At 40.5% G+C, this 25,219-nt stretch overlaps 1 protein-coding gene, 1 long non-coding RNA gene and 1 pseudogene across 2 annotated transcripts; 2 read left to right on the plus strand and 1 right to left on the minus strand.

The window, feature by feature from the left end:
- Positions 1–11: 11 nt before the first annotated feature.
- Positions 12–17,592, minus strand: c9 (complement C9). Its single transcript, XM_088319696.1, has 11 exons — positions 17,446–17,592; positions 15,016–15,106; positions 12,360–12,510; positions 12,118–12,259; positions 9,490–9,628; positions 9,199–9,420; positions 7,621–7,861; positions 7,423–7,545; positions 5,647–5,822; positions 2,211–2,445; positions 12–363 (listed from the first exon to the last, which is right to left on the minus strand). Exons 1-11 carry the CDS (start codon positions 17,508–17,510, stop codon positions 206–208), a joined length of 1,743 nt encoding a protein of 580 aa, XP_088175822.1. The 5' UTR covers positions 17,511–17,592; the 3' UTR covers positions 12–205.
- Positions 4,914–5,186, plus strand: LOC148350404 (U2 spliceosomal RNA; annotated as a pseudogene).
- On the plus strand, positions 16,713–21,081 carry LOC148350405 (uncharacterized). Its single transcript, XR_015847073.1, has 3 exons — positions 16,713–16,834; positions 17,636–17,681; positions 20,679–21,081. It is a non-coding gene; the product is annotated as an uncharacterized LOC148350405 (long non-coding RNA).
- The last annotated feature ends 4,138 nt before the right edge of the window (positions 21,082–25,219 follow it).

A 25,219-nucleotide genomic window follows, 5' to 3' on the forward strand; every position in this document is an offset into this window, starting at 1 on the left:
ACTACATTGGATATAATTGAAAAATAAATCAACGTTTTATTTGGGGGTGTTGAGACAAATGTATTTACAAAAATATCATACATTTATATAATCATTGCTTTGAATTAAATATCCAGAAACCAGGAACACCGCTAATGAAAAGGTACACAAAGGTGCAAAAGCAAGCGTAAACTGACTACTAGCTAACTGTATTTCTGGATGCCCCTCAGCAGTACTCTTGGCCGATAGTATCTCCTTTGCAACGAGCATTCTGGAGGCCATTTGTGTTGCATCCTCGTGTTCTGGTCCGTTTGCCCCCGTTGCAGTCGGACCAGCCCGACCAACAGGACCACATGCCTTCTTGAGAGACTTGGGGTCGTTCGCCTGTAGAATATTTCAATTAAAAAAAAATTGTGGGTTAGTCTTTGCTTTGGTGGCTTGCAGAGGTTTGCAATATTTCATTCGAATTATTTCCTTTTTAATAGAAATTAGTATTTATTTGTTTATAAGCAAATCTATGAGTTTAAAGTATAGTTATTATTTTGTTATCACAGTATACACGACACACTATACACCGCAATAAAGTCTTACTAGGTTGGCAGAAATCTTTGCTCATTTTCAGTATTTCTTTCACATTTCTACTATATTTCTTAATTATTTTCCCAGTAAAAGGACGAAAAAATATTCTTTGAAATTAGAAAAAATATTTTATATGGAAGATATATACTTACAGTATATAAAATACATATTACCAAAAATATTTACTACCCGCTACACTAAATGATTGTGCTTTTTTCCTCTAATCATTTAATTTTTAACAAGCAAAACAAGAAAAATAATATAGTAAAATAAGAAAAATATTACCCAAAAACAAACATATATCCACATTCCACGAGACATATTTTAAAATGTTTTCCTTAGAAAAGGGAGGACAAAAATAAATTCTGAAATTCACAAAACATATTGATATAGAATATTATTTTTGTAAATCTAAGATATATAATTAGGTTGTTTATAAGAATGAATATACTGGTAAAAAGCTTCTAATATATTCTGTTTAAATTATTTGCTGTACCTTGCATCAGTGCTTCAATGGCAGATAGTCCAAAACCATTTTCATATTTTGCAATTGCCATTGACACTGTTTTCCACTTTTCCTTCCCCTTATCACTTACTCTTTTCGGATACATCATTACAGGAAGAAAAAGGAAATAAAACAAACAAAATCACAATAAAATGAGATGTGGCCCTAATCAAACGAGGTGATTGACTGAACAGGTAGCGATCAAGCAAGGCATTATCGCCATCTACTGTTAAGCAGTGTAATTGACCCTCCATTTTCCCTTCTTCTTAGCATTATTTTGCCAAGGAAAAGTGCCGCGACCCACTGAAAACGGTTCCCCAATTTTTGAGTCTCGACATTCCAGTTGATAAATACTGCTTTAGGTGAACCTCATGCTATGTAAAATAAATACAAATGTATTTGCTTTGAACAAAATGCGTGTTTATATGATAGTTCATGTGTTTTTATCATGATTACCGATGTGAATCACCTGTGCCCGCTCATTTGTCGCCAACCGCTGCAGGCTCTGATTGGCGCCCTGTCCCTATTTAAACCCAGTCCTGTCAATCCCATGTTGTCAGTCCGTCTGCGAACCTCTGTTTATACAATGCAAGCCTATTTCGACGCCGACTTCCGCCTCTCCCGTTTTTGCTCCCGTTTGTCTCCGGCTCCAACCTGTTTTGATTCTGACTACGTCTACTATCCCATCCCGGCTTACGACCCATTTTTGATCTCGACTACGTCTACTCTCCCGTCCTGGCTTACGATTCGTTTCCGACCACCCTTTGCTCTCCCAGTCCCGGCTATCGACCTGTTTTTCCGTCCTTGACACCGCCATCGCTCGCTATGGAGGATCCACTTCCGTGTTCGGATCACAATCCGAGTACGAGAGCGATTTGCTTCCCGCGTCCAGCGAACACTGGATCATGGGCGCAGCACTTTCTCTTTCTTCCAATAAAACTTGTGAGAAACATAACGCAATTGGGTCCTGTTTCCGTTCTGGTCTTGACAGCATGTTTATATAATAACTCATGTGTTTTGGCTTATTATTCAAATCAATATATCTATATTTTTCACAATACACAATGTCCTTTTAAATACAGTACACAAATTATTTATCGAAGACAAGCTGAAGACGAATAAGTATCACAGTTGACTGGAGTCTTACCTGTGTTCTTAGCTTTATCGCCTTTGAAGTTCTGGCAGGCCATTCCCTCAAAGAGGTGCGGGCACAGACACATGCACTTGCCGTCAAGCAGGGCGACCGTGCCGCCATTTTGGCACGGTTGACACTTGCAAACGCTGTACTCGGCCACATAATCCGTCGTGGCGCGCTTCATGTTGGCGATCCTCACGTTGGCGTCGGCCATTTCCAAAGGAACGAGGGTATAAATGGGCTGAGGCTGATAGGAAAATGGTCAATACAGCTAAATCACAATCAAGACGTTTTTGTACTTGTTTCTTATCCAAGATTGTGGAGTAATGGAATTCATGTAATATTTTCCATTCGGCCTATCTGTTTTTATCTTGCTTTTATCAGTGCTGTTCAGGGAGGAACATATTAGGTTTGAAGAAAGAAGTCTAGGGGGAGTGCTGGAGGGTGACGCCTTGGTGAGTTTTTTTTCTTGTAATTGTCAGTGGGTGAAAATTGTGAAAGTAAGAAAAGGCCTGCATCTGGTAAAGTCCAAATGCCTACCCAACCCCCAGAAAAGACTAAAAAAGGACAGTTTATTCAAGTCTAAGAAATGCATGTACTTGCACGCGCATCATGAACAAGCTGCCCAAGGCTGCAATCATGACTTTAAAACAGGAGATTGCAGCAGAGAGTCACAAAAGTTTGAATCCTGCACCCCTTTTAAAATAAGGATTCCTTTGCAGGATAACAATTGTATTTGTATGTACATTAGGCCATTGCCAGTAAACCAATTGTGTCTATCGAAATGTCAACAGCTGACACCAGAGAGGCAGAGAGAGATGTCTGACATTCTAATGCAGATAAAAGTTAAGAGACCCTTCGCAACTTCACGTTTCGGCTATCACTGGTTCAGTGCTTCATGTATTTTGAATTGAAACATCCTTATTGTCATTGATATAAATGTATCGAGCATTGTGTTCTGAGCAGAGGGCACAAAGCAAATGCTATCATGGGGGAAGGTTAGGGAGGGCTTTGTGTGTTGGCTGGGCGTGACTGACCGTGATAGGCTGGTGTATGCTGTCAGTCAAACAGCAAGGTTGGCGTACAGGTAAATTTGTCCGCCACCCCAAACAAACTGTGTAGGAAGGCCACAGGTGAGCTAGTATCTTAGAGGCTTGTTACATTAAAAAATTAACCAATTAAATCGGACTCTGAGGAAAGTTAAAAGAGCGCAAATCATTGTAATCAGATGGTAGCGCTCTGTGGATTGTTATAGTGTCCGGGAAGTGACTGAGGCGGCCTCAGGAGAAAAGGTAAATGCCACGCTGCTGTAACTACTGCTACGGCTAGGTTAACAACTGTCTTAAGCCATCCCTACAAGCCTGTATCTCACCTACGCCAGATACATTACCAAGAGAGAGAGGGAGAGAGATCCATTAGGTCTTCCATTACATTGTGATATATTGAAGATATAGAATGCGTCAGAGTGGGTATCTCGGCCGATATAAACTCCCGTCTAGTTTGTCCTGTTTAATTTTGATCTCCAGTGTCTGATATCGTTTCTGTCTATCTCCTCCTGCTTGTTTTCGGGCTCCAGTCTCCAGGGCCTGATATCAATCCTGCCTGACCCGTCCTGTCCGGTATCGACACTAAAGACTCACTATTAATGCACTTATGGGCCTTGCTTTTTAACTGGCCAACGTAAAGTTTGTCAATAGTTTTTAAAAGTGGTTGCGCTTGTCAGGGTACAGCTAACTCGATTGATGCAGAAACATTTTCGGATAGTCTTGTGGCGGCAGCAGAAATACTGCATTGTGGGATCTGTAATTTGAGAGTACTGTAAATTCCGGACAATAAGCCGCTACTTTTTTCCCAAACTTTTAACCCTGCGGCTTATTCAGTGATGCGGCCAATTTATGTCATTTTTCTAACGGCCGCCAGCGGCGCTCGAGTACAAAAGGTAAGATTTAGACTGCAACTTCTTAGCTTGTGCACAAATTAAATTAGCGTAGACATATTCTCATCATGCAAATTGCAAAAAGATAGGCACATGACGCAATTTTCAAGCTAAACGCAATCGAGCAGTCTGATATGAAAGGAAACAGAGATACCGCACGTTAACTTTACTATGTGAGCGTGACGATAGCGTGTTTTTGATAATAGGGAGAGCGTGGGACGACGTCTATATGACAAAGTCTCTTTTCCATACCGCAGGAGGACGGCTTTGATGACTTTAGTTACAAGGTGGAAGATTTGCTACAAGCACGGTATGTTTTTTTAACAGAGCTGATTTCTGTGTTGCGAGCGTGTTCCTAGTAGCGTTTTGCTACCCTTCACAGGCACGGTTTGGGATGAAAGTTATAACATTATTGTTAAAGCTTTGAAAACTCTCTCGGTGTACCGTCTTTCTTTGTAAATATGTGTAACCATGTATAATTCGCATTTGCAACTGTATATTTTTGTAATGTATTTATTTTAGAAACTTATTCTGATATGTTTTGAACGAGCAAATGAGAAAGAAGGGGCGGGGCAAACGCAGGCTGACGGGAAGTGGAGTAAAGGTGAGACGTGTTTGTGGACGCGGCCGACAATAGTGGATATATATTTTTCCCACCCTTACCTTTGGAAATATACACTTTTTTCCTTAGATTACTTTTCAACGTGACTCTGCAGGTCTGCATCAAATCTTAAGTACCAGTAACATTTTCCGTTCATTTTGCCGGCTGTGTTTTTTGGACTGTATCGGGTTGGCCTTTTGGCTGAGAGTAAGTGTCCCGGCTCCTAGGCTTTGTAGCGTATTATGAACTGATCGATAACGGATAATGGATAATGAATAACGAAGATAGAACAATAACCCTTAAAAACCCCAAAACCCCCCAATAGTATCATAGCCCATGAGGTTAGCTTGGCTTTTTGATTTTTGCATTCCGGAGATGGAATAAGAGCTTGCTCTGTCCACTCCATGCATCGGCCCGGTATTGCAGTACCTCTGGGAACGGTGCATTCGCAATGATCGCAACAAGGCTTTAGGGCTAGGACCTTAGCTTAGCCTTTTGGCTGAGAGTAAGTGTCCCGGCTCCTAGGCTTTGTAGCGTATAATGAACTGACCGATAACGGATAATGGATAATGAATAACGAAGATAGATCAATAACCCTTAAAACCCCCCCCAATTTCCTGTTTGTATTGCGTATTTTCAATGTGGGCGCATGGGGCTAATATACAGGTGCGGCTTGTGTATGTACAAAATCGGTTTTCCTCCCGAAATGTGATGGGTGCGGCTTATAATCAGGTGCGCTCTATAGTCCGGAATTTGCGGTAATCAGTGTTTCATAGAGCTGGGCAATTATCGTTGATGTCTCTAAAATGATTTCACGGGCTGGATATAATTGTATGCCGGACCAGATGTGGCCGGCGGGCCGTGAGTTTAACACCTACGGTTTCATGTAATGCTCCGAACTCTGTTCTTACCTCACTGTTGAGCAACGCGGGGGCGTCTGCAATGGTGCGAGCCCAAGTCTGATAAGTGTCAATGTCCATTAGCCCGTCCTTGTTTAGTTTGGCCCTCATTGCCACAGCGCTTGCTAACGTCCCCCCTTTCACGGAGGTCATCACTTTGTCCACCACGGCTTTGCCAGCAATCTCCTCTGCAGGTCAAAAGTGAATTCTGTGTTTCAGTACTTTCTGCTGTATGTTTGAAAGCAGTCCCCAAACTACAGCCCGCAGACCAGATATGGTCCACCTTCGCATTTGGTTCGGCCCCCTAAACACCTAGATAAAATCAAGGTACCCATATTTGAGTAACAGGATTCGATCCTGGATTGCGGCAGTGAGAGCGCCAAACTCTTACCTACCAGTGCCACGGATGACATCTGAAAAGCATTGGGTTTTATCCCATTATCACACTAGTTTGGCCACAGTACCAGAGACAGATGTTAAGTTTTGGAGACTGATATATTAGCTCTTATCATAACATTAGTTTGTCAATGAACCCTGTGTGTTTGTGATTGAGAGAGAGTTTAAAAATCAAGCTAAAATGAAAGACTGAGTGATTAGTTCTAACCATAACATTTGTTCGTCCACCTGGCTCTAAAACAGAAGTGCCCACACTTTTTAATTAGCAAGCTCCGTTGAGATTTCAATGCACTTTTTATTACTTGAAGTCATTTCAGATGTATTGACATTTTAATCAATTCATTTTAAAGACATTCAGGAAACTATTTAAGTTTTTATGTACCTGTCACGGTTGCCCATGGCGCCCAATTGGCCCCTCCCATTTGGCGCCAGCTACGGCTCGTTAACTGATTGGCTTCCCTCCCATTTAAGCTCAGTGCTCTCACTCACCCTTTTCAGTCCATCAACGAACCTCTGCAACCGCAAGACGTGGGTTTTGACTCTGTCCTGTTTCCTGCTTGCGTTTCCTGTCCGGTATCGTTCCCGTCTATTTTGTCCTGTTTAATATCGATCTCCAGTTTCGTTCCTGGCTATTTTGTTCTGTTTGTTATCGATTTCCAGTGTCTGGTAGCGTTCCCGTCTAGTTTGTTCTGTTTAATTTCGATCTCCAGCATCTGGTATCGTTTCCGTCTATCTCTTCCTGCTTGTTATTGGACTCCAGTCTCCAGTGCTTGATATCAATCCTGTCCGTCCCGTCCTGTCCGGTATCGACCCCATCCGTCCGATATCTGCTCATGAAATTGGTATCGATCTCGTCGGCCTCTGGCGTCCTGTCATTCCATGCCAGACTACGGCCTTACGTCTTTTGCCCAACAATCGCTGAATCACTGGCGTTCGGGTTAGCGTGCATGACTGCCCCATTCTCGTAAAATAAAGCTTGTGTGACAAACGTCACGCATCTGGGTCCTTCTCCTGTTCCGGTTCTTGACAGTACCTTTATACGAGTTGCTGCTAATACTAATTTTATTTCCTGCTCAGTTAGTTTTTGTTGTAAGTGAAAGATTAATTATGTTAGTTTTGTTGATATTCTAATTTATTCATTGTAAAAGGTTTCAGGGAGCTATTAAAAGGTATTTGAATCGTTATCAAACATTTTTTGTTTCTTTTTGCATTATTTAAAATTTGTTATGGCAATTTTCAAGATTTTACCGCAAATGGATATCGGTTCCGAATATCGGTTATCAACCTCCTCTTAATACTCGTAATCTGTATCTGTAATCTGAAAAAACCCATATTTACTTGATATAGCAAGGGATGAGGAACATTTTATAAGCCTTTGGAGCCAGGGCTTACCTTCGCCTTTCGCAGAAACGTCATTACACTTGTCGTCTTTCAAGTGAGCTTTTACATCCTGATTGTTTATATCGGCCGAGATACCCACTCTGACGCATTCTTGAACTTTTCTCTCGGTGAGATCTGGTTGGAAAAGAAGAAATGTCACGCTGCGTATCCCGAAATGCCTCAACACCCGAAGGATGATGAGATACAGACTTTTGGCCTTGATAGCGTCCTGGTTGAGAACGTAGACGAGCTCGTATTCTCCTCCAGACTTTCCGTTTTTTGTGTAGTGCGTTCCGTAATCTTCCAGGAAGGCGAAATAGATGCCTTTATCGTATTGCAAAGGCAAAGACCGGACGTGAGCCAGGAACTCGTCGGCCACTCGGAGCTCACGAGAACGAAGCCTGTAGGTGCTCATCTGGATCCGACCTTTCACCCTCATGAAGCTCTTGTTCTGATTTGCGGGCAAAAGAAGAATTAAAGAAAATACCGTAAGGAATCACGTCTAAACTTCTATTCCGTTTTAATGATTTTTTTTGGAAGCCTCAAAATGATAATGACATCAAAAATTGGATTTCTGTATTGAGTTTCTTTAATTTTATCAAATAAATCAAACAATGTAATTCAATGATATTGTTGTTGAACTTGAGGAGGTATCCTACAGTTAGAGGTAAGATCTTGGACCCGGGCTTGAGCTTGAAAAGTCAATCATTAAGTCGGGCCTCTCTCTCTCGCCATTTTTTTTCCCCTTCGTGGAGAATCCACACAGAATGCACTAACTTTTACTCAAGTTATTATTTAGATGAAGAAAATGCTTAACAGACAATCAGTTTAACTCAAAATCACTAAATCCAAATAAGTTTTCCTCTTCGGTGTTGGGGTAAAAGATGCGCGGCTTCCTCCTTCCACCTCCCTTACGTCAGACGTCATTTTTGCTTCTTGCCAATAGCTTACAAGCTTTACAAACTTTCTTTTTGTATTTTTGGCCAAATATTTCACAATTTGCTGCTTGCAATCCGCAGAATTTGATTTTCTTTTCGGTGACATTTTGTTTAGTTACACTTTTGTTCACTGCACGTCGCTGAGATGCGCACTTGGACGCCAAACCATTCATTTAGGCGCTCCGTTTGCAGTGCACTCTTGATTTGAGGGACTCTGCCCCAAGTGAACCCCAAGCTGCAGGGGTTCAGCCGAAACGCAAAGTTCGGCGCTGAAATACGCACGGGCAAAGTAAAGTTTCTTGTTTACTTTGGCGGCAAATTAAAGCTTCGGGTTTATTTCGAGCTCGTTTATCAAATCAAGTTAATCCGTCGTGGGCTCTGGTTTATATACCCAAGACTCGGGTAGGGTTGGGCTGAATTTTTATAGGCCCGATCTTACCTCTACCTACAATAGACAGGGCTCCCGCGGATCCTTAAAACGTCTTGAAGACATTCATTGTTCTAAAAATAAGGCCTTAAATGGCATTAATATGTCTTGAATACGATTCACCTATTTGATATTATTGGTGTATTTGTTTCAAAAAAGCTAATTGCTTTATCTTTATTGTTGTCAACCATGTGTTGTCCATGTCACTGTATTTTTTGTTGTATGTTTCACTTTTACCGGTACTCTTTTTTGGATTAAAGTGAGCTTGGACACTAGTCTTTTTTCAGCGCTATGTTTTAAGAGGTGTTGAGGTACTGCTAAATTGTTTAACATATCCACACAAGAAGAGCAGGGTAGTTGTTGAATGGGACAACCGCAAAAATTAAGAGAATACTGTATTACAAAGAATAACCAAGACATTACCCAAATGTTGGAGTACTCCGACACCTCCTTGATCATGGTTTTCTTCTCGTACGCTACCCCGAAATCCAAATTGCCGGAAGCGGGTGCCATGGAATCCTCGCTCAGCTTGAATTTAAACGAAAATCCAGCATCCACATTCCCGCTCATCTCGTTTAGGATTTCTTTAAGCAGGCTGTGAGTATCCTCATAGATTTCCCTGGAGACTGTTTCCTCAGCCAGCGTCTGAGGAATCGGACCAATTAGTTATTGTTTTGTGTTTTGCTTTTTTAGGGTAATTTCTTTCTGGCTCACCTCATAGTTGAGCACCCCAACATTCCATGGAAGTCGGTCGTATTTCCCGGTGTATGGATTCTTTACTCGATCGCACCGGCCGTTGAAGTAATCGTTGTTGAAGGGGTTCATGCGAGGGTCTGACCCCAAAATGTTGATTCTGGTGGTAGAAAAAATGGTTCTCATCCATTTTTTTCGTGAGACATAACAATTGTAAAATATTTTTAGATTTCTTTTGTATTATTACTTTAAGAATTTGATCAAATTTATTCGATTTGTCAGCTTAAATTTTCAGAAATTTCGAAATCCAAATACAAAATAAACATTGTAACGATTTATAATTTTGTAAACTTCAGTAAAATTCCAGTTTAAAAACATGCAGTAAAACACATTAAAAAAATGTATAAATTTATGTCACGTGTTTCTGTTTGGCAGTTATGTTTGCCCATTTCCATTACCATTGTTCTTAATGAATGTTTTATATTAAAACACATTTTATCTAAACAAAGGTAACTCACATCACAACTGTTTTAATTCTACTATAAAATGGTATGAATAAATAACTAAATAATAGCAACAATTGAGAATATTTGTTCAATGAATTAAGTGGAATGTATTCAAAAATTAATATACAATTAATACATGTTAATTTTACAATGACAAAATTAACCAGTTACTTTTAAAGTAATTTTAATTAAAAAAACAGGGTTAAGAGAAGGCTAAGAAAACCCCAGAGACACCTGCCTTGTATAAGCGCACTGAGTGATTTAAATATATAAATTATAGGCTACTTTTAAAAAAGGTTTGAAAGAAATTGTCCATATTTTTAAAGACCCTGACCTGTGTCAATGATTTCTTATCACAGTTAGATATCAACTTCCCAGAAATTCTCATTGACCCATCATTAGTAAGTTTTTTTAAAATCAGTTCCAGGGCTACTTTGTTAGTGCCCTATTGTAGGTTAGGTGAGTCTTAAGAGTCTAAAAATATCCAGAATGTGCTGAAAAGTACGAGAGATACCTGAAAAGTACTGAAAAGTATGGATAAAGTATAAACGCTAGTGAAAAGCGTGAAAAAGTACAGAAACCGAACAAAATAGTATGAAAAAGTACTGAAAAGCATGAAAGTATTGAAAAGAACCGCAGAAGAGCCATCAACATTATAAAGGACACTTCCTGTTTGACCTGTTGCATTCTAGTTGGCGCTACAAGCACAGCCTCAGGCTTTTTCCCCAAGGCCATCACCACCCTAAACGAGCACACAAAACTGCAACTCCTTGTTTTTTTTCATTATTTGCTGCTGCTAAATGAAACTGTGAAAATCTATACTATTGCACAAAAATGTGAAAATATATACCTTGTTTTTTTTGTTGCTGCTAAATGCTATTGCACTTCTTTTCATTGCACTATTGTGAAAATGCACTATTCTTTCTCGGTCACGAATATTTCACAATCATAACAACGTAGGCCCGTCTCTAGGCATTACGTTGTAAATATGTCACAGTCCTGCAGGCAGGTTTTATTTCCTCTTTCTCTTCTTTTCACTTGCTCTTACCTTATTTGGTCACTCACTTCCTGGCTCTGATTTCCACCCCACTCCTGGTGTCACTCATCCTGATTACTCTCTAATCTCACCTCTCTCTGTACACTATTTAAACCCTCTGTTTCTTGGCTAAGTGATAGTCCCTTGACCCTCTTGTCACATTCCATGCTTTCTTGTCAGCCTTGTGTTCTTCCAGTGCACCGAACCCTTGCCTCCTTTGCTGACCACAAGTACCGTCTGCCGAACATTTGGACTGTCACCTTTACCAGAGTGAGTTTACCGGGTCACCGACCCCTTGCCTGCCTCTTGGACTACAACTGTTGCCCTGATATCTGGCTCCCTGAATGCGGATAAAAACATCCATTGCTGCACTAATCCGTGTTTCTCCACTGTCCTTCCGAGCTACTCCTGCCTTTTTTCCCGTTTTATTTTTCTCTTTTTTCTCTTCGGAATCTTTATTACATATTTATTCTGGGGTGCAATGTCCAATCCTGTTGCATACAATGTTGGCATCAATGACAAAGACAATTCAATACTTTGGTAGTCTTAGGAGGCTACGGGCATTATGTTGGTGACCCATAGCTTACACGTACTATTGGGGGTATGTACATCCGTAATCATGGTGAATGCGAACTCACGACCAAATAAGATCATCGAGTGCTGGTGGAAAACATCGAAGCGCACAGGGAGCACAGTTGCTGTGTTTTGCGGAAACGTGGCTCACGTTTAGCATGCCGGACGCTAACGTGTAGCCACCCGGAGCTATCCAGCTTCAACGCCGCTATACAGAGACACGAAAGCCGGGGGGAATCGGAGAGGACGCGGACTTGCTAACACGAGGTGGTGTATCCCTGGATTTTCACAAAGAAAAGATTTCCATCTGCCGCAGGGATGTCGAACTTTTGGACTAGCGTGACGTCATCCACTCCGCTACAAGCACCCCTAGGGCATCATGTTAATCTTTTAATAAACAACAGGGTAGACTGCTGGAAGTGTGAATTTCTCTACGGGGATGAATAAAGTATCTATCTATCTATCTATCTATCTATCTCTATTTGAGAGCCACTTGTCCCGTAAACGTATTTGATCAAACTCCTTTCATCTTACCCGTATCCTGCCGTCCTGCCTTGCTCGTTGTTTTGCAGCACGTCGGAGAGGCACGGGGTCCGTTCTGGTTCACAGTCCTCGTCTGATCCGTCCTCACAGTCATAGTCACCGTTGCACATCAGTCTCAACTTGATGCAAGAACCTACACAATGACCGCAATAAAGACAATTGCAGAAGGTGGTGGCTGGTTTATGCTACTTCTCACCGTCCAGTCAATTCATCGATATCAAAGAGTAATATACCTGATTCGCACTGGTACTCCGAATTGGAACAGACGGGACGTTGAGGTCCTTGACATGTGGAGTTGCTTATGCAAGACTCGCGCTCGCCGATGGAACCCTCGCAGGATTTTCCGCCAAACTGGCCAAACACTAGTGCGCTTCGAGAACGCCTCTGATCATCACAAGGAATATCAACTCATTTAGCGTCAGCTTTTTTCACCCGTTTTCCACCTGCCCGTTCCTGATTACCCCGTTTGTCTCAGGCAACAACCTGTTCTTCGACCCCGACCACGTTTTGATCTCCCGTCCCGGCTTATTATGATATATTTTCTATTTATTTAATTTCCAATTAATTCATTGAATATTTTTCTTTCAAAATATTGAAACCTGTATTATTTAGTCATTTGTTTCTTTTTAAAAAGTAAAATGTCATTCAATTTCAATGTATTTGCGTTTTTCTTGTTTTTATTTAATTCTAAATGAAATTAATTTGATGCAATATTTTGAATATTGTTCTTTTTGAAAATTAAAAAGAAGGGCGGCAGTAGCTCAGGAGGTAGAGCGATCGTCTTAGGATTAAGGGATCCCAGTTCGAATCCCGGCTTGTCCGTGTTACATGTCAAAGTGTCCCTGGGTAAGACATTGAACCCCCAATGACCCCCAATAAGCAGGTTAGCGCCTTACATGGCTGCACAGATCACGGCCGCTATTGGGAAATGTGAAGCACACTGTAAAGCGCTTTGGAAAGTCGTTGACTCGAAAAGCGCTATATAAATGCAGATCATTTCATTTTCATTTCATCATCCCCCTGCATTTTGTTAACTGTTTTTTTTTAATTCATCAGGGACTCTGACAGCTGCCAATGGCATTGAATGAGTAAAACGAAACATGGAGAAGGATGGGCGTCGCCAGGCTGTAGTTGCCCATTACACACCACAGGAAGTAGGGCCCGACGACCATGGCGGTTAAGGGATAAGTTAAGTGAAGCGAAAAGGAAACAAAGTCAAGATCTGTTGTTTGATACCACTGGCTTATATACAGTATGACGAGCATTTAAAAAAATCAAGTTTTGTGAGACGTTGCCCTACGTCAGTACTATATTTTGTATGTATAAGGTTTATATAGGTATGTTTAAGGCCTGTATGAGTAACCTGTATTGTTTTGTACTAAAATATGAACATTTCATAAAATAATATGTTCTATAAAGATAAATTAAGTTAAGTTTAACTTACTTTTGGAAGATGAGCTTCACAAGGTAGGCGGGTGGTAAAAAGTGGCCGAAAAAAAGCAATCCAACCATTTTCTCAACCACATCAAGCTTTCTTATTCCACTTTAATTTCAAAAGAAATGGCTCGACTGTTCTTCACACTTCACACCGACCATATTTAATGGATGCACGAGATATCAAACAATAAAAATGTAAAAGTTCTTGGGGCGCTGGAGATATAGTATAGAATGTTTACACACAAACTACAAGGAGGAAGCCGGATATCTTTTTTAGGGTGGATGCTGGGTCAGCTCTCACAGCGCCACATGTGGCGGCAAGAAACACTACACTACTGTCTTATACAGTGGGACCTCGCTACTTCACGGTTCCACGTTCGTGGGTTCAGAGCTTTGCGGGTCTAAAAAAATAATGATGATAAAATAAAATAATTTTTAAAAAAAAGTTTTTTTTTGTTTTTTTTAAGCACTTTTGAAGGGGCGCCGCTACTTCGCAGATTTTCACTTTTCGTGGGTGGTTTTGGTCCCCATTAACTGGGTCTAAAAAATAATAATAATAAAATAAAATAATTGAAAAAAAAAATATATATATATTTTTTTAAGCATTTTTGAAGGGGCGTTGCTACTTTGCAGATTTTCACTTTTCGCGGGTGGTTTTGGTCCCATTAACCGGGTCTAAAAAAAAATAATAATAAAATAAAATAATAAAAAATAAAAAATAAAAAAAATTAAGCATTTTTGAAGGGGCGTTGCTACTTTGCAGATTTTCACTTTTCGCGGGTGGTATTGGTCCCCATTAACCAGGTCTAAAAAATAATGATAATAAAATTAAATTTAAAAAAAAATATATATATTTTTTTTTAAAGTATTTTTGAAGGGGCGTCGCTACTTTGCAGATTTTCACTTTTCGCTGGTGGTTTTGGTCCCCATTAACCGGGTCTAAAAAAATACTATAATAATAATAAAATAAAGTTTAAATAAATAAATAAATAAATAAATATATATATATATATATATATATATATATATATATATATTTATTTTAATGCATTTTTGAAGGGGCGTCGCTACTTTTCACTTTTCGCGGGTGGTTTTGGTCCCCATTAACTGCGATAACCGAGGGATTACTGTACTTGGAAAAAGGTGCACACAATATAAAATCTAACTAACAGCATATTCGGATATTTTTCGGCATCCCGAAAAAAACGATATTATCTACCGTTTTTCGTAAGTCGAATAGTTGTAAGTAGGGGAGCGTCTGTAATCTATAACCTGGTTAAGCCCCACTTCGTGTGCAATTCACTGATGTTTGGATTTTTAAGCTCTTAAACTGCCGCTTCCCCAATACTTAGAAACTTAAAGGAAGTCAATTCCTGTAAATAGTGACGACTGTTTACACAAAAGGGACGCTGAGTCCACATTCTGCTTTAGCGAGGACCGAAATAGACTCACCCTTATTAAGGTGCACGGATCACAAACGCCCCATTCGGACCAGCGACTCCAGACACAGTCCACGGAGGGCGGATCAGGAAGTTCCATTCCCCTGAAAAGATGTCATTAGTGTCAAAATTAGCCAGTGTTCCTGCAGGAGGAAATGGGGAATCAAGTTGTTTTCTTATGACATCAAGCATGTTTTTAGCTCCGGTGTTTTAGTTTTCAGCAGCATAACTACAAAGATCTCAACTAAAACCTTTCAGACAGCTAGCATGTACAGGTTAGCTACCGTATTTTCCAGACTATAAGGCGCACCTAAAAACCCAAAATTGGCCAGAAACAAAAAAGTGCGCCTTATCTGACAGGAAATTTAGTGGATACTTTTTGAAATGCATACAGTATTAATGCGTTTATTTATATCTCTCAGGATGGCTTTCTGTTTTCTCTGTTTTCAAAGATTTGTTTCTGGCACTGTGAGTAAAAATAGTTTGAAAATGAGTTAAATCGAATGAATGGCATCTATATCACTGGTGGTCTAGTGGTTGGGTCTTGGGCGTTTTCAATCCGGGCCCTGGGTTCAATTCCCATTGCATTTAATGTTTTGTAATTTTGGTCAGTGCCATTTTTGGACTGATCTGTCATTCACTAATAAATACTGTAAATGTAGTTTTAATTCCATGCGCCTCACAGCCCATTGCGCCTTATATGAGAAAAATATATGACAAAACGGGATTTTTTTTGAGGGCGGTGGCGCCTTATGCACGCATCATTACCAAAAATCCCTCTCACCATCATATCACCCCTGTCCTTCAGCAACTCCACTGGCTCCCAATCTACCATAGAATCAATTACAGTACCCTGCTCTACACCTACATGGCCACTCATAACCTTGCCCCAACCCTACCTCTCTGACCTCCTTCACACTGCCACGCCATCCGGCACCCTCAGATAATCTCCCTCCCTCCATCTCCCTATACCCCCTGCCCGCCTCAGCTCCATGGGGAGCAGAGCTTTCAGCCGCTCTGGCCCCCAGCTGTGGAACTCATTGCCACCTGACCTCCGAAATTCTGTGACCCTGTCCACCTTCAAATCCAGACTCAAAACTCACCTCTTCAGACTTGCCTTTACTTGACCATCCGCCTGACATACCACCCACTTTTAACTCAAATGTCTTTTATCTGCTATTTATCACTTGCTTGTTTTACTCTTGCTTTATTGTTGTGTCCTACTATATGTACAGCGACCTTAGGTGTTCTGAAAGGCGCTTCAAAGAACAATATATTATTATTATTATTATTATAATCTGGGTGCGGAAAATAGCTTTATTCATATTTTGCCTTTTTTTTTCAACTATAATTTCGAATTTTGTGAAGCAAAGCAGCTTCTGGTGTAGGGATTTCATAAATCAGAACGCCTGAGTAGAACTGTTCTGAAAATAGCTCATCAGTGATGATGCTGCTTTATACGTTAGACTGCCGCTTGTCTTTCATTAAAAATACCTACCTAAATTTAAAAAACAAAATAAATCTTGACCTGAGACTGGTATTACTAGCTGCTTTATTTTAAAGCGGGACATGGTCATTGTGCGTGAATAAACCGCTCCAAAGATCGCATTCGATTTTCCTGACCTGGTTCTTTTCCAAGAGATAACAGCATTACCCTACTACTCAGTCTCCCTTTTGACTCCCCTGTCCAGATTCTCCCAATCATCATATTCCACCCTCTACTATATGTACTGCGTTCTCCAACTCCATGTTGATGAATCATTTTCGTACTCCGCTCATGATATTCCCCCGCCAAGACGACAAGCTGCTCATTCCAAAACATTCTTCACCAGGTATTCATTTCAAGTTATTCCTCAAATATTCTTCTCGAGACTTTCACCAGCAGAACCACACCCCCAAAAATAGCCAACGTCCTCAAATTTCTCTCAGAAGATTCACCAATCTCCTTTCCCAGTAATATTTTTGTAATTGAATAAACGCTCCATGTAGGGATTAGATCACATCCGTGTTTTTGGGCTCCTTGTGTCGTGCATTTGGGTCTGTCTGACAAATACTTAATATTCTGGAGTCGTTGCTTTTCTTGCGTAAAAATAGAATGCGTGATAAAATCGATGGCTTTTTCATGTTAAAATGTATGTAGGTATGTCATCTCTGTCTTTAAATACATGATCAAATCTTCTAAAATTCGTACAATTCTTAAAATTCTAACTTATAATTCATATTTATAAATCCCCAAGTGTCCTTATAAAAGTTGGATGTTTTTTCATAGCCTATCCAACCCTAATTACTACAATTACAACCTGGTAATAACATGATAATACAGCAATAACTTGTTATTCATATGACACTGGTAGTTCTTTTCGCCAATCAGTAACAAAAAAGTTGCTCTATGCTTAAAAAATGTTGGTGATCTCTTATGTGAATAATAGAAATTGATACATACATTCCCTTTCCAGGCAAGGCCAGTGTGAGAAAAAGGCCCAGTGGGATAGTAAACACGATCCTCATCTCAAGTTTTAGGGTGAAAATCAACTGGAATGCACATAAAGCAGTGGTCCAAACAGACTTTTATGCTGTCACCCTGTCAATCATTGTCACATGGTAAATGCGGATTTTCCTATTTTGGATTCTAGGCATGGAGATATCGATCATGGCTGGGAATCTCCCAAAGTGCAGAGGGTAATGTTTGTTTAAAGAAGTCAGAATGTTGTGTTCTGTTTTATTGACGCTTCAATATTATTTTTTGATTATTCTTTTTGTAGCTAAACTATCATGTTGACGATGCTCGATACCACGATTTTCTTTACCGATACCATACACAATATACAATAAAGTCACGTGATGACGTACATGCAACAAGACATGACATGCTCACAAAAAGTTTGAAAAAAATAAATAAAATAAAAGCCATCCATAATTCCTGATTAAGTTTGAAACAGGGATGAGCAGTACTTTGCAGGGATCTTGAATACATGACTCATTAACAACTTATGAGGACAAAGAGAATATAGCAATATCTAATAGAACTCTCAACCACTTTTAGCCGAGGCACATTTTTTTCCCCTCAATGATGTTTAAAAATGATTTTTCCGGCACTAGTTTAAAGTGTTAAGCTTAAGTTTTTGTGTTGGCTGAATAACAGTTAAATGTTTTTTTTTTTATCATTTGTGGTCACCAAGGCTCAGGAGGTAATACAGGCTGCTCATTTTGGGTGATAATGTTTTCAGAATGTTGGAGTTTACGATATCTTGAACTTGTTTTCCAATGTTGAATAAGTACCGTATATTCCGCACTAGAAGGCGCTCCAGACTATAAGGCGCACCCCCCAAAAATAGTCTTTTTGATATATTTTCGTATACAAGACACACTCGACAATAAGGTGCACAGAATTGGAATTAAAGTAAGAGCTAAGGTTGTATAACGTGATTTAGATTATTTCACAAAACATGCGGAATTGGCTCAGGAGGTAGAGTGCACGTCTTGCATTCAAGAGGTCGCAGGTTTGATTCCCGGCTCCTCCGTGTTATATGTCGAAGTGTCCTCGGGCAAGACACTGAATCCCTAATGCCCCCAATAAGCAGGTAGGCGCCTTGCATGGCTGACCACTTATTGGTGTGTGAGCATGTGCGTGAATGGGTAAGTGTGAAGCACATTATAAAGCGCTTTGGGAGGTTTTCATTGACTTGAAAAGCGCTATATAAATGCACACCATTTACATTTACAACGATTGATACCGATATCACACGAGTACAAGGGCCACCAACATTTTTTTTAGCTGAAAGCTACATTTTTTTTTTTTACTTGTTAGAGCAAAGGGCTACCAGTTCGAAATGTATTTGTAAAATAATGTCACTTGTAATGTTTTTACATCATTATTATTAGGTTATTACAGTTTGTAACCATTATAAGTGAGGTTAGAAGAGGCAGACTCAACAAGAAAAACATCTTCCTTGTATAAGGGGCTCGTCTATCACTGAAACATTTAGAAAACACATAAGCCAGAAAATCCCAATGACAACATCGACGGGCTACTCATTTGTTAGTAGGGGGGCTACCCGGTCCTCGAGGGCACCATGTTGGTGACCCCTGCACTAGTACATACAATTGCCTTCCCACACCCTCCTGCAAAATTAACTATTTCCAGTACTTGTGGGGCTGGTATCAGCACTGATACTGATACCTGGTGTCGATACTCACCCATACCAACAATATTTTGTTTTCTGTTTTTATTTTATTTTATTCAAGTCAAGTCACATTTATTTGTATAGCCTTTAATCAAAAACTCAAAACTTCAGCGTGAGGGAAAAAAAAAAACCTTGAGAAGGGGCCTCACAAATGGTAATCCCCCTTCCAGGATGACAAGGGTGGAATAGATTTAGCATTGAGTCACAGTACACAAACATAGTAAACATCAATAAAAGAGAACACTAGGTAACATGTTGAAATTTGTCCGGAAAGTGCATGAAAGCAACGACACCTCAAGCCTGTAAACTATTACAGTTCCGGCGATTAAGCTAATGTAATAACAAAAATAGCCTTGTCTATATGAAATAAACCCACAACATATCTCATTAGCCAAAATTAAAAGCACACTGGATGTGAAACGTTTGCCTGAAGAAATGTAATATCAAATTTGATTTCCACTAGATGGCAACATAAACACATTCACGTGCTTGCACTGATATTGTTGCCTTCCTGTAAAATAAACTCCTGCAACGCAGATGCACAAGAAATCTGGTTCACTTTAATGTTTATTTCAACAGTTAATCTGGACTGCGAGTGACAATCAACAGTTTGAATGCTTTCTGCATTTACTTTCTGAGTATTCTTATTATTGTCAAGTGAAGATTGAACAAATCATGACTCGTATCTCTAGAAATTGGTTTCAAAATGGAGGTTTTCTGATGTATAAATCCCAATTGTACTTCAAGTTTATAAAATCGTTTTGTATGTTCAAGCATAGTCAGCCATTTTATGCTGACTTATACCAATGCTGTCCTGGCAGGGGGGGGCACATTAGGGTCTTTCCTATAGCGAAAGAGTGAAAAGGGGGCTCCGCGGTCACAATTATGTGCTGATGCGACCGCTTTTCACAAGATTTTGCAGTTTTCTCCGAGCAGGAAACTGGAAGCTAGGGCAAGGTGCTTGGCCAATGTTACTCCTGACTAGAAAGACTTCCTGTTTTTTGCAGCAAAGGGGGGTCGGCGAATGGAGAAGGAGGAGTAGGTTTACAGACTGTCTAGGCCCAAGAAAAAGAATCTGTAGGAATATTGTTTAAAATAAGATTAGGATGTTACACAATTTATACTTTGCTCTTGAACTGAAGTACTGATACATATGTTTAAAGGTTGGTTGGATCGCTTAACCCCGAGGGTCCTAGAAGTACCGTGGTGTGTCTTGGGCAAGTGCAGCCTGGTGGGGCCCATCCATCTCCAGGCCAACATATATTTCCACCCAGTCTCGAACTTTGTGAATAGTACTGCGGCAAAGGTGCAAACAGTAATCACGAATAGAGCATTACAATCATAATTAGTGCAAGTGCTCAATGATCAAAATAAACCAACCATGGCATTGTTAGCATTCTGTCATGATTACTTATTGCACTCACCTGTGCCCACTTGTTTGTCGCTGGCTGCTCCTAGTTGCCTGATTAATACCCCTTCTATTTATCCCCAGCGCGCCAGTCACTCCCTGTCAGTCCGTCAGCAAACCTCTGGATACGCAAGGCAAGCACTTAGACTTTGGCTTCCGTCGGTCCCGTTTTTCATCTGTATACCACTCGTCTGTTCCTGATTCCCTGTTTGTCTCCGGCTATCGACCCGTTTTGTCCACGCTCTGACTTCCCCCCGGCTTACGACACGTCTTTGACCACCGACCACGGTCTGATCTCCCGCTCTGGCTTTCTACAGGTTTTTTTTTCCCGTTTGACCACTCTACGATCTCCCTTTTTGGGAAATCCACTTCCGCATTCCGATCACGCTCCGATTTCGTGAGCAGCTTGCTTCCCTTGCCCAGCGAGCACCGGATTGCTGGCGTTTGTTTTTCCTATATATCTCAATAAACTTGTGAGTAAACTTTACGCATCTGGGTCCTCCTCCTGTTCTGGTTCTGACACATTCTTCTTAGAAAGCGTTTGATAATCAAAATAAAATAATCCCTTGGTTGCAAGCATTCTTCGTGGCAAGCAAAATAGAAACAAGTGTAACACTTAATTATATGTATGATATATACATTTTGGATATATGAATAATGTTATGGCAAATGTGTTGATGTTAAGTGTTGCTAGTTGCTTCTCATATTAGCTAACAACTATCTAGGCCTTGACTTTCTAGGCACTACCTTTATCCTTAAATGTTAAAAACCTGAATCTACTCTTCATTGACTTCTATACTTTAAATTACAAGGGGAAAAAAAACATTGCTAATGACATACCATATGTGTTATGAATTTTTCTTGGAAAGTGACACGATGTCTTGTAACTGTCACAATAGATCCAGTTGCGTAAGCTCTGCCCGTAAAAACAAGACGTAACAGTCATGGTCATAGTTTCAAAAGAATTAGGATTTTTTTTTTTCTTTTTTTAATTCATTTGAAATGCGTCAGATGGTCATTCACGTGTAGGTTGTACAGGTAATTCAAAATGTACTATGGTAATTTTAAAATAATTGCCAGATAAGAACTGTCGGCAACTTTGAAATGAGATGTCATAAAATCCCAAATTTAAACAACAACGTCTTCATTTTTGTTGTTTTATTTTCCAATTTCAGCTTAAATCATTCTGTAAAAAAAACTCAAAATCCAAGTCACAAATCTTTCCAGTGAGATGCCATGTAAAAAACACACAAAAAACAGCTTCTGTCAGCAAAAGACAGGATGCCACGAGACCAGGAAGGACGTCCTTCCTCCGTTTTTTTTTCTAAAGTCTCATCAAAACCATTGCAAAGCTTCGATCAGGGCAAATTTCCTACATTTGTAAGAACTATAACCACATGCCTTACCATCGAATGAACATAGGTATATGCTGGGGACCCCAGGATTTACAGGGGCCATGAAGCAGCTCATATAAATAGTTGTCATAGAAAAGTCTATTCATCCATCCGTTATACTCAGAATGGTCATCCATCACAGGAATCTTCGGGCAGTGGGAAGGGAGCAGGGGAGACCCCAGATTGGTTGCCAGACAGCCGCAGGGCACATAGGGAAAGACAATTACTCGCTCATTCTCACATCGGTACAATTTGGCCTGCCAGATAACCTGACATGCAGAGGAAAACCAACGCAAGCACGGGGAGAACATGCAAACTCCGCACAGAAAGGCTGGTAGCTGGATTTAAACCCGTTGACCTCAGAACTGTGCTGCGGATGCACTGACCACTCAGCTCCATATAATAGTCATATTGTTATCTATGTGTTGAATATAAACCGGTTATGAGCATTTTAGGCGTAATTATAATGCTAGAAAATACATTAAAAGCAAATGGATCAGGGATGGTGTAATAATAGTCTGCAGTGGTCTGTGGTCTGTCCTTCCCCTTGAGATCCCTTGTGATGAAGGGCCATACAAATAAACATGACTTGAATTGACTTTGATCATGTTCATTTCATTCATCACTTCTTAAAATTGATCAGAGGGGCTGGACCAGGAGGAAAAGAATAATTGATGGGTAAATTGGTTAGATAAAGAGCTTAAATCGATTCTTCTGCATTTCCTACGTAGCAAATTTTTCTTATATACATTTATGTATAATGTATACACGCAGGGCAGCTCGGCAGCTGGGTGGTTAGAACGCAGCCCCACAGTGCAAAGGTTCAAGGGTTCAAGTCCACCTATCGCAGCCTCCATGTGTGAAGTTTGCATGTTCTCTCCGTGCCTGTGTGGGTTTCCTCTCCCACGTTCCAAAAACATGCATGTCAGGTTCAAATTGTTCCTACGTGTGAACGAGTGGGTGAGTTGTCCGTCCCTGTGTGCTCTGCAACTGTCTGGCAACTAGTTGAGGGGGTCCCCTGCCCACTGCCCGAAGAAAGCTGGGATGGGCTCCAGCACCCAGCGACCCTACTGAGGATAAGCAGTGCAGATAATAGATGGATGGATGAATACATACAAATATTTACATGTGCCCGATATTTGTCTATAGATACAATGTTTTGAAATGCTCAAAGCAAATGCAAAAGAATGCATTTTCTGAATTTTTCAAAGGGGCAGTCTGTACTGTTTAGCGCCTTCTAGTAGTAAAACAACTTAATTTATGGATAAAAATGTTGATTGAGAAAAAAATACATGATATATGAAATGATTGTGCATTTTTAAAACACCTATAAGTCAAATAATTCTCATTTATTTTACAAATTATGAGCCTCACCTAAAGGGAACTGACATGTTTGTCAGTTCACGTGTTTGCTATCTTGTTGCTACGAGTACCCAAAAAGCTCACTATGTCAGGATTACTGACGTGATTCAGCTGTGCCCGTTCCCTGGCGCCAACTGCCGCAGGTTCTGATTGGCTCCCGACCAGTATTTGTACCCAGTCCTGTCTGTCCGCTTTTGTCAGTTCATCTGAAAACCTCAGTTAACACGAGGCAAGCCTTTATCGACCCTGGCTCCCACCTGTCCCGTTTTTGGCTCCCGTCTGTTGCCCGGCTTCGACCCATTTTTTTCCTGACCATGTCTACGCTCCCGTCCTGGCTTCTGACCTCTTTTTGTCCCCGACCACGTCTTCTCTCCTATTCTGGCTTACGACACGCTTCCGGCCCCGACCACGTTTTGGCTCTCCTGTTCCGGCTACTGACCCGTTTTTCCATCCCCGACACCGCCATAGCTCGCCACGGAAGATCCACTTCTGCGTTCGGAGCACAATCTGTGTATCAGAGCAACCTGCTTCCCGCGTCCAACAATCACCAGAACGTGGGCGCAACCCTTTCTCTTTCTTCCAATAAAACTTGTGAGAAACGCAACACAAGTGGGTCCTGTCTCCGTTCTGGTCCTGACACACAAGAGGCTTGGGGAAAGAAATGGTGCGATTTGATCACTTTGAGCTTCCTCGTGCCTTTAAGCACTCAGTTTGATTTGCACGACCGGATACAGCTACATCTAGTGGTCTAATATCACATTGTCTCTCTGAAAACACTTTTGAAAATCTTCATTTTATTATGACTGTTTCACTTTTGTCTCATGTAATGGAATATTTTATCATCTTAAACCTTTAAAGCCTCAGTGTGTAAAATTTGACCACTAGATGGCACTGTATTGTCTAATGCGAACGAAATCAAGTGCCACAGAGCACAGTGTAGCAGCAAAATGTCAGACAAGCGTGGCGGTGACCCCGAGGTAGGGATTCTACAATACAAATGTATTGACCTATGATTTAAAAAAAAAACATTAACATTGGTGTGGTAGTGTGTGTTTTGCCTAGTTTTCCAATCAATATTGTTTTTTTACTGAATGAAAGTTTTTTGTACCACTAGGAGGCAATAAATATTACATACCTTTAATGAATACATAACGGTTAAATTTTCTCCTTCATTTCCTATTATTCTAGCAGTAGCAGAATTTTAGGTCAATTGTGGAAACCAGATCATGTGATTAATTATAACAGAAATTCTTTAAATTCATCCTAAAAGGTCAACTTTTTGCGAATTGTGGCATGTCGAGTCCGACATGTGACACGGTTGCTTCGTGACTCGTCGTCTTGCGCAGTTTACAGAAGTGAAAGTCGACGTGGGACTGGAGCAAAGAGTCACTCTGACGTTTTGTGTTCGAAAAATGTGGCAATCCCTCTCCTCTCCGTGTTTGTTTTACACTTAGGAGTCCTTGAAACTAGGCCACCGTGGTTCACCGTCATCAACGGGAATCAGCAAAGATGGCGTCAAGGCGAAATCACTTCCCGTGCAAAAGCGAAGATGGTCAGGGACATGATTTCATGTAGTTTGGATGTCTCCTACTTTTGGAAATCTCAGTGTGACTTAGCTTTTTTTCCCCTTCTTCCTGGCATCAAACGAGCATTTTTCCTTCCCTGCTACTCGACGTGACCTAATACAATGAATCCATGCACTTTTCTCTTTTCATTTGTTGGTGAAGGGGCAAACACAAGTATCAAAACATGTTGAGTGAACTGCTAAGAGATTACATTCTATTGTATACAACACAACTTTGAATACACTGATAATCGATTTGAATATAATTTCCATCCTAATCTGTGGTTTTTGGCAAAAAATATTTT

This window comes from Urocampus carinirostris, chromosome 16 (genome assembly GCF_059441175.1).
Source record: "Urocampus carinirostris isolate Australia breed hairy pipefish chromosome 16, RoL_Ucar_1.0, whole genome shotgun sequence".
In the NCBI taxonomy this organism is placed as follows: domain Eukaryota; kingdom Metazoa; phylum Chordata; class Actinopteri; order Syngnathiformes; family Syngnathidae; genus Urocampus; species Urocampus carinirostris.

Coding starts and splice junctions, on each gene's coding strand:
- c9 (XM_088319696.1), bottom strand. CDS start 17,510: ATGAGGATCGTGTTTACTATCCCACTGGGCCTTTTTCTCACACTGGCC. Junction 15,107..17,445: donor GCCTTGCCTGGAAAGGGAAT/GTATGTATCAAT, acceptor ACATCTTTTCAG/GGGAATGGAACTTCCTGATC. Junction 9,421..9,489: donor TTGGGGTGCTCAACTATGAG/GTGAGCCAGAAA, acceptor CCGATTCCTCAG/ACGCTGGCTGAGGAAACAGT.